Source organism: Glycine soja, chromosome 7 (assembly GCF_004193775.1).
Source record: "Glycine soja cultivar W05 chromosome 7, ASM419377v2, whole genome shotgun sequence".
Taxonomy (NCBI): Eukaryota; Viridiplantae; Streptophyta; class Magnoliopsida; order Fabales; family Fabaceae; genus Glycine; species Glycine soja.
In genome coordinates this window covers 3,423,861-3,434,003 of record NC_041008.1, presented here as the reverse complement: position 1 = coordinate 3,434,003, position 10,143 = coordinate 3,423,861, and the positions used below count along the sequence as shown (strand labels likewise).

At 33.6% G+C, this 10,143-nt stretch overlaps 1 protein-coding gene across 1 annotated transcript; it reads left to right on the top strand.

The window, feature by feature from the left end:
• The first annotated feature begins 6,843 nt into the window (after positions 1-6,843).
• Positions 6,844-9,479, top strand: LOC114418192 (exocyst complex component EXO70A1-like). Its single transcript, XM_028383418.1, has one exon. It carries the CDS (start codon positions 6,940-6,942, stop codon positions 8,818-8,820), a length of 1,881 nt encoding a protein of 626 aa, XP_028239219.1. The 5' UTR covers positions 6,844-6,939; the 3' UTR covers positions 8,821-9,479.
• The last annotated feature ends 664 nt before the right edge of the window (positions 9,480-10,143 follow it).

Here is a 10,143-nt window from a genome sequence, read left to right as displayed (position 1 = left end):
CTCACATAATTCTTTGCATAACCCACATATAAGAATTGTAATTTTGAACTAATTTCGATTTTGCCGAAATTGGAATGGCAAAAATAAACTTGAAAACAATTCAACTTGGCCACGTTTTTTCCTAGTTTCCATTCATTTAGTAAAAAAGAAAACACAAAGTATCTTTTACTATATTTGTGGTGAGTCAACCATGCAAATCACGCACAAAGTATCGTTTACTGTTTGTGGGTGAGTCAACACAAACATATGAAATCAACAAATCTAACACTTTAAAATTTATTTCAACTTTTTCAAAGGAGAATTTTGTTATCTTAGTTAACATACAAGTTACATGCGCATAAGAAATTCTAAATTTTTAGGAATAAAACATGAATTCGTCATACTATCTATTTTCTTAAAATTAACATGTTCCAATTGAATATGCCATATATTACAAGACTCAATTAATATAAGAAGAAATAGACTTACTATTATTATTGATTAATTACATTGAGTTTGAACATATTCTTACAAAAGTATATCTTCCTTACAAACATTCCACCTTTGGAGAATGTATTCAAATATAGACTTGAACCTATACTTATTAAGTAATAGTAAAATCTTAATTCTTCCAAGGTCAATACATGGTATGCATCAATGAGAGTTAGTGCTTTTCTCAAATTGAAATTATTAAGAATACGTCAAATTTCATGCATTTTGTTTGATGACTGATCTACAATCAATCATCTAATAATAATTCAAATGACTGACAAGATATTTTTACTTGTGTTGTTCATCGTATACTTGCTTAATTTTTTTCTGAGTTTCTTGGCTAATCCAAAATTTTGATATACATTAAACAATGTGTCACAAATACAATATTTAAAATATTATGTCCCATGCAAATATAGTCATCGCTGTTCCATTTGTGTTTCTCACAAATTTCAACAACGATCTCATCTTCTCTATCTATTGCTCTTATAGTGTTCAATACAAATACTGATATACCACCTTCATATTTTTAAGAAGGGAAGTGTATTTTCTTTTGTCAATTAACAAAATTTTCACCACTAAATCTCTTAAGCTTGACAATTTCAAAAGTCGCCACCTTCAAAGTTGTCATCATTATTGTTGAATGTAAGCTTAATTATAAAAATAGTCTCTTTATCTATTTCTACTCACTAAATTGGTTCCCTTACATATTAATTTACTATTAGAGTTTTTTCTCTCTTTAAATTGACTATTTGAGTCTCCATAATTAAAATTAAACGTTAAATGTAGACAAAAAAATTTTGATTATCATGTGTCATTATGTGATTGGTTGTTCACTATCCCATATCATTAATTAGATAATGACACATGATAGTTAACATTCAATTTTAGTTACGAGGACTTAAATAGTCAATTTGAAAAGAAAAAAAAAACTCTGATAGTGAATTAAAATATAAGAAAACCAATTTAGTAAGTTGGAAAAAATAAGAAGATTATTTTTATAATTAAGCATTAAATGTAATCAAACTTAAAAATTGTTGAAAAATAGTGTTGATTGTTCTAAAAAAAGAAAAAACACGTCTCTAAATGTGTGTATGAAACACTAAGCTTTAAGTTCGATTTACATCATCAATTAGATGTAATAACAAATTCAAAATATAATGAAGTCTATTAATTTGATTTGCACATTTGACGATCAAAATTATTGTGAATGATAATTTACATAATAAGGTAAGAAAGGAAATAATATGAATGGAAAAATTTAGACAATTTTTTTTCTTCATGCATATTGATTTTAGATGGATCATTTTATGTCTTTTTTTTTCAAGAGAAACAACTCTTTATAGAAATTCACAATCACTTTTTGATTATAGATCATCTGAAAAGAGACAAGAAAAAAATATTTCATACTTACATTTTTTTTATAAATAGACACATTTTTTATAAAAGAAAATAACTTTCACACTTAACATTTTTTTTCTTAAATAAATGCACGATAAATTTTTTTGCAACTTTTGATTAATTTAAATGTCATGACAAAATTAGCCTCGTGAATCTTATTGAATGTCTGGTATGTATGGTCATGGAGATAAAAGTTTTGTTGTTTCTTAATGATTGTGCATATTTATTATTGAGTCTAGCAATTATATATGCAGCCGATCTTATTAAACTTTTTTTTTCTTGTTAAAATTTTAGAGAAATTAAGGATAAGAACTAAGAAGGTAGTAATGGTAATGCCGTAATGGAAATTGGTGGCAACAGGACGTGACTCAAATTGAATTGGTCTTAGAAAAACTGCCCATCAATGATTCTGATAATGACCGTCTTGCATGATTGCTACACTATGCTACCGCTACCGATTGCCCAGAACAATTAATGAGTTAACGGAACCAATTGAATAGAAAAAAGACTAATAAATAGAACTAACAAAATTGATGATATGAAATTTACGAATTATACCTTTTATTTACACTTTTGCATCTTTTATGCGTTGCGTACATGGCAGAATTAGATGAGAAAAAAGCAAAATAGGTTTAACTAAAAGTAAATAATAAAATTATATAACGTAAAATATGCTTAGGAGTGTTTTTTCACATATTGTTTTAGTTAGTTTCTAATATTTGCTATTAGTTGAAAAATTTGTTTAGTAAATGATTTTTTTAGTAATTTTTAACATGTTATTTAAAATGATTTTTAAAAAAATATTAATTTTTAGTTTCTAATTTTTTATATTTATTTCTTTTTTATCCTTAAACAGTTATTATATTTCCTTTGCAATAATTTTTATTTAAGATAGATTTTTATTATTTTTATCTTTTCCGATAATTTCAAGGTATAATTTTACTAAACAATTTTTTAGGAAATATATGAGCGTATATAGCTAGTATTATTGCTACTTTATTTACTAGTTTTTTTAGCAGGTACAAATTATTTCATAATTATTATTTTTCATAAAATTATTTTATTTCTGAAAATTACTTTAATTATTATCGTTATATTTTTTTTACTTTTATTTCAAAAGAATACTTTTACAAATAATTTTGCTATATATCATTGCTATTATATACTTATTACTGTTATTATAATTTTTTCTAACACTTGTAATTTTTCATTTTTCAATTATTATTTTCTTTTAAAATAAACATGAACCCGTTTGATTCCCTAAAATATATGGTATTATACATGACAAATGAATCAAACAAGGATAAGAGAAAAACTTAATTTTTTTTCTTCTTGTTACTCAAAAAATCATGTGACAATTTTTTGTTCTAGGTACAAAATATTCAAAAGACATATATTTAAACCCTTCTCTTGTTTCTCAAACATTATCTTTTAGTTATAATAATCGCGTATCATATCATATATTTTCGAATTCACATTATGTATTATGTATATTAGTCTTACCATACCCATACCATGGATTTTGAATTTATATTATCTATTCACATCAATAATCTTATCATTACATGTATTTTAAATTTATATTATTGACTAACTAACTTACTTGTATATATTTTATATTTTAAATTCTCATAAAATACAATAATAATAATAATAATATATTATATTAAGATAATAAATATTAAAAATCATATTTTAATAAATTTTATATTATTTTATTTGTGCTATTTATTATTAATCAAATAATACACTTATTAAAAAATTATCTTCTAACTCAACTATTTATCTTGTAAAAACCATCGACTAGTTAGTAATGCTATGGAATGCAAGATAGCAAAATTACTACTATTTAGATATACTTGATACTCTGTATTCCTCTTGAATGAAGAGTTGTGTACTGCTTAAATTTAATAATAATAATTCATGCTAACTAATTTCATTTTAAATTAAGAATCGCTTTCTATTAAAAGAAAATAAGAAAAGGACAGTTAGTAGAAATATACAGAAATCACAATTTGACTTTTAAAAAATAAAACAGTAAAATGTCCTAAACCTTACGGCAAACCCTTTTCATATTTGGAATGAAACAAAAAAATCTAATCAAAATATACTAGTAATATTAAAAAAATACGGTACAATGTTGTTATCAGATTATGTATTATCATGTGTAATAAAATTATTGATTTTTTTGAATAATTATGATTTCGGCCAATACCAAGTTGAAAGCACTTGGTCCCAAAGCTACAACTGTATCTCCGTTAGAACTTGGCTTAAAATTCTGAGAGAATATACAACTTAACTCTCTAACTTTGAGGCAGAGACACGAATGATACTTAAAACACTGAAAAATGAGAACGTAGTTAAAATATAATTTTGCCTAAAATTGGAAGAGTACAATTTATTTTATCCGTGGAAGAGTACAATTTCTTTTAAAAAAGAAATCTAAAATCAATAAGAACCTGAGTTAAAGTTAAACAAAATATATATCTTGTGTATGGCTACAATCTGCTGCTGTCCTATTTCATCTATTTTGAAAAGGTGTTCATGCACATCTAAACTAATTGTCAGAAAAATATAAGAATTTTTTTTTTATTGACAGATATTATTTGTTAATTTGTTAGATTTTTTATAGCTGAAAATTTCGAACTCATTATCTCTTTTTCTTCTTTTTTTTTTCCTTCGTCACAAAAAAGTGCTTTCCTTTCCCAGAGTTATTTAGTAAATTAGTCTACATGATTGTAAAGTGACTTTAGTTCTTAAAATTATGGAATGTTTCTCAATTTACTTCTCATTAAATTATTGTTGTAATTTTAAGGATTAAAGTTCTTATTATTTGATGATTTTATGGACAAAAATAATGGATGTTTAATGATTTCAAATTTTAAAATGATAGTTTTATAATTTTAGAGAGACTAAATCGATTATGATTATAGTTTTTTATAGGTTTAATTATCCATTTAGTTTCTATAATTTTTAAATTTATCCAATTTAGTCCCTATAGTTAATAAATGATTTTTTAGTCCTGTAGTTTATCTTTTAATTTCCAATAGATCTTTATTGTTAAAATTGTTTAACAGTTAATGGATCTTGGCAAAACTCTCCTCACCGCAGTGAAGCGCAAAACTCCCTCTACATTTTCAATTCATCTCCCTCTCGGCCACTATCGTTCTTTGTTAGGAATTAAAACTTATTGCGATTTGCTGCAACCAAGCGTTGACTCATGTCGTCCATTATTGCAATCGACTAAAAATCAGAAGTGTTCTTCTTTAACAGAGGATGAAGGCAGGTACGGTGCGGTACAAGGTGAAGGTACGAGGTGTCGTGTGGTGCGAACACACACATGAGCGTTCTACATGCAAGTGAGAGTTCTGAGTGAACTTCCTTCGTTTGCACGTTTAAAACTATTGAGTTCCCTCCCAATTAAAAACTCACATATACAAAATTGACCGTGTTAAACAATTTTAACGGTAAAAACCTATTGGGAATTAAAAGATAAACTACAAAACTAAAAAAATCACGGACTAAATTAGATAAGTTTAGAAATTATAAGAACCTAATTAAACTTTTCCTATATTAAGATTAAAGCACAATAAATGTTACTTTAATATATTTTTTTAGAGACTATATATATGTATCCTTTCCGAGAAGTAATCAATCGTAATTTCTTGAATTAGTTAGGATTATTAATGAACGATGATATTCTTATTCTGAATATTTAATACAATTATTCACTGAAAACAAAACTCTAGACTTAAACCGAAACAATTATGCCAATTGATCTCAGTGATACTTCACCCTAAAAGAAGATTTGATTAAATTGGTTTTAAACTATTAATTTTTGTCTCACACAACATGATACATTGATAATGCATAATTGGGTGCATAAGTATTCCCTACCACGAAAATGTTCACGGTTGATAGTGCAGTGGGGTTGAGGGTAAAGGGGTCTGCAGACTGCACTGGCCTTTTGTTGAACGTACGAGTCAATCAGCCAATCGCTTCTCAAAACTCCAATTGTAGCTATAGCAACTAGCAACCCAATCGGGTCCTCATTCATGTGGCCATTATTGGAGGAGCATAACTCTATTAGTCTTCATAAATTCTAAAACCCCAGTGTTTCACTTGGAAACTCCCCGCATATGGGGAAACACATGTTTTTCTTGTTCGTGACTACAATCCAGGGGAATTGAATATATATATATTCTTGCATTGCCTCATAATAATCAATGACCTTCAATTTTACAAATTACATAGCTCGCGAAACCAATGGAAATGGAAAAGTCACTGAAGCAATTAATAGAGTCACAGTTTTATAATTAATGAATAATAATAGTGACAAACAAGTGAAACCAAGGATGGAAACATCGAAAACTCGTGCTATATCAGTAAAGCATGTGACACACCTTGCAAAATGCAATTGTACTAACACTATATACACATATATCCACAAAAGAAACAACGTAATGGAAGCATTTCACACACAAACACTTGCACCATTTTGCTCAATTTTTATTTTTTGCCCATTGAATTGTACTAACAGAATAACTTTCAAGGGCAGCCAAGGCAGGCAACACATTAGAGTCAGTCAACTAAAGGAAAAGGAACGAGGTAATGGTGACAAAGTGGGAAACTAACAGTCCAAAGCACACGATCGAGAGAAGTACATGAAGCTTAGCGAAAAAGGAACCTCCACAACTTGGTGTTAATTAAGGGTACCAAAAAGAAATGATTATGAGTGTATCTATCTAACTATCCGAAAAAGAAAAAACGCGATAATACATAGTAGTAGTATTATTAGGCATAAAAAGCAACCATGCAAAAAAGGTTAAAAAGGAGAACATCAAAATTGCCTGACCGGAATGTACTGTGAAGATTCCAACGGCGGGCATTTAAAAAAAGTCAAATGAGTGGAGCAATGATATGTCCCACAACACAAGTCTCTTATTTTTTCCACATACGCAACGCAATTTACCCAAAACAAAACGCCACCTTTTCCCGCAGCCTCTCTCTCTCTCTCTCTCTCTCTCTCTCTCTCTCTCTCTCTCTCTATCCATCTTTTTTCTAATTATGGAGAGCCTCCCGCTTGAGACGGCGGAGAAGATCATCCTGCGGTGGGACTCGACGGCGTCGGAGGAGGCCCGCGACAAGATGATATTCTCCGGCGGCGGTGACCGCGACGAGGCCGATCTCTACCTCCAAGCTGTCGACGAAATCCAGCGCTCTCTCTCCTCCGTCTCCGTCTCCGTCTCCTCCGACAAAGTTAACTCCGCCATCCAGATCGCCATGGCCCGCTTAGAAGACGAGTTCCGCAACATCCTCATCTCCCACACCAACCCCTTCGACCCCTCCTCCGAAGACGAACCCTCCCAAACCCTAGACTCTCTTTCCACCACCTCTTCCCCAAAACACCCTCTCACCAACGAAGAAACAACAGAAGAAGAATCCGACTCCAACCATAACACCATCTCTACTCCTCTTTTCCGTTTCAACAGTGACGGCGCTGCTTCCTCTGTTCGCTCTTCTGTTAACTCCGTTAACAGCAGCAGTTATCGTTCCACAAGCAGCATCCGCGAGATCGATCTTATCCCCTCCGACGCCGTCTACGACCTCCGCTGCATCGCCGAGCGCATGGTCTCCTCCGGCTACCTCCGCGAGTGCATCCAAGTCTACGGCAGCGTCAGAAAATCCTCCGTCGATGCGAGCTTTCGCAAACTCCAAATCGAAAAACTCAGCATCGGAGATGTTCAGCGTCTCGAGTGGGAGCAGCTCGAGAACAAAATCAGACGCTGGATACGCGCCGCCAAGGTCTGCGTCAGAACGCTCTTCGCCAGCGAGAAGAAGCTCTGCGAGCAAATCTTCGACGGTGTCGGAACTTCCATCGACGACGCCTGCTTCATGGAGACGGTGAAAGGTCCCGCGATTCAGCTCTTCAACTTCGCGGAAGCAATTAGCATAAGCCGTAGGTCGCCGGAGAAGCTGTTCAAGATTCTCGATTTGCATGACGCGTTGACGGATTTGATGCCGGATATTGACGTCGTGTTTGATTCGAAGTCGTCGGAGTCAATTAGGGTTCAGGCTGCAGAGATTTTGTCGCGGTTGGGTGAGGCTGCGAGGGGGATTTTGTCTGAATTCGAAAACGCTGTGCTTAGGGAACCTTCTAGGGTTGCTGTTCCTGGTGGAACGATTCACCCTTTGACTCGGTATGTGATGAATTACATAAGTTTGATCTCTGATTACAAGGTTACTTTGAATGAGCTTATAGTGTCGAAGCCCTCAACGGGGTCTAGGTATTCTGGTGATCCTGGGATACCTGATATGGATTTGAGTGAGTTTGAGGAGAAGACACCTTTGGATGTTCACTTGATTTGGATTATTGTGATATTGCAATTCAACTTGGATGGGAAGAGTAAGCACTACAGGGATGCGTCTTTGGCTCACCTTTTTGTCATGAACAATGTGCACTACATTGTTCAGAAGGTGAGGGGGAGTCCCGAGTTGAGGGAGATGATAGGGGATGACTACTTGAAGAAGCTCACGGGGAAGTTCCGGCAGGCCGCCACGAGCTACCAGAGGGCCACGTGGGTGAGGGTCTTGTATTGTTTGAGGGACGAGGGGTTGCATGTGAGTGGGGGGTTTTCTTCCGGGGTGTCCAAGAGTGCTCTTAGGGAGAGGTTTAAGGCGTTTAATGCCATGTTTGAGGAGGTTCATAGGACTCAGGCGGTTTGGTTGATACCGGATTTGCAGCTCAGGGAGGAGCTGAGGATATCTATATCAGAGAAGCTGATTCCGGCATATAGGTCGTTTCTTGGGAGGTTCAGGAGCCACATAGAGAGTGGGAGGCATCCGGAGAATTACATCAAGTACTCTGTTGAGGACCTGGAGGATGCTGTTTTGGACTTCTTCGAAGGGATTCCTGTTTCCCAGCACTTGAGAAGGAGAGCTGAATGATGGATTGAATGGACTAGTGGAGTGAAGTGAAATTGAGTTTTGCAACTTTAGAAGCTAGGACATATTCTTTTAATTTTTTCACTGGAGCGTTCAGGTAATTGAGTGCTGGCCAATCTGAGATTGCTCAAGCTCTCGGGTGGGTGCTCCAACAAGATTTACTGCTACCACGATCCAGGATTCTCAGGAAAAGAAAGATTAAGATTTCCCTAATCTGGTGTTGAAGATTGGTGTGGCTATCTCACCCTGAATGCTGCTGCCTGTAAGCACGTTATTTGATTTCTCACCACGTTCTAGATTTTTGTTTCATTTGTTTATATTGGACTTTGTTGTACGTGTGTGTGTGCGTGTTTTTTTTCCTTCTTAAGGTCGAAAAAGGGCTGTTTCTTTTGTAGCTTCAAATGACTCTTATACAATGTGATAGTTTTGGCACTAATAGATGCATTGTCAAATTGAAATCTCAGTTTATATAGCTTTCGCCTTTGGGCACACGTAGCTTCTGTTTTTTTTTCTTATATCTAAGATTCATACGGAAAACAGAAGAATATCAAATGAATGCACGCACACACCACAACATGGGAATTGCTGATATGTTGTGACTTTGGTGAAAGACCAAATGGCAAGTATTATGTACACATTGTAAGTGCGATCTGATTTGAACTACTTTCAGTTGGCTGGATTCTGGGACACCTCATTGTTTGTAATTGGATAATCATTGCTGGTTAATGGTGAATTTTCCTTCTATCTTTCATGGTCCAATTAGTTACTACTAACCACCTACTGATTACAAGTGTTACAGTTTTATTGGAAGGTTGGGTGAGGCTCTTTCTGAAAGAAGACCAAAATTTTCTACTTGAATGGTAACCTTGTAAGCATATTCTTATCCCTTTTAACGGAAAAAAAAGGCCATAATTTCTTTTCTCATCTGTGGTGTTGTTACGCTTGCCGTTTTTGACTTGTCCCATCCAAGCAGCTTCAGAGTCCCTTCCTCTCTAGATAAGAATAATTGGTGTTATGAGAGTAGAAAGTGACACTTGTCAGAAATTCAGAATAGAGCAACAATAACACCACATAAAGAGGGTAGGTTTCTCCCTCGACGGGAGGGACTGCCACATAAAGAGGTGGACTACAATATTTACACGCCACTTTAATTGCATCACTTAACAACAGGGTTTTGTTGAAATTTTCAAATCGTGATGGGGTATTTTAGTAGCATTAAATGTTACATTTTCTTACAAAAACTTTAGGATACTAATTAGCATTCTCGAACGAGTAAAGAGTAAAAGAAATGGTGTGTAACTTATAGGTGTAGATCTTAGAGTTCCT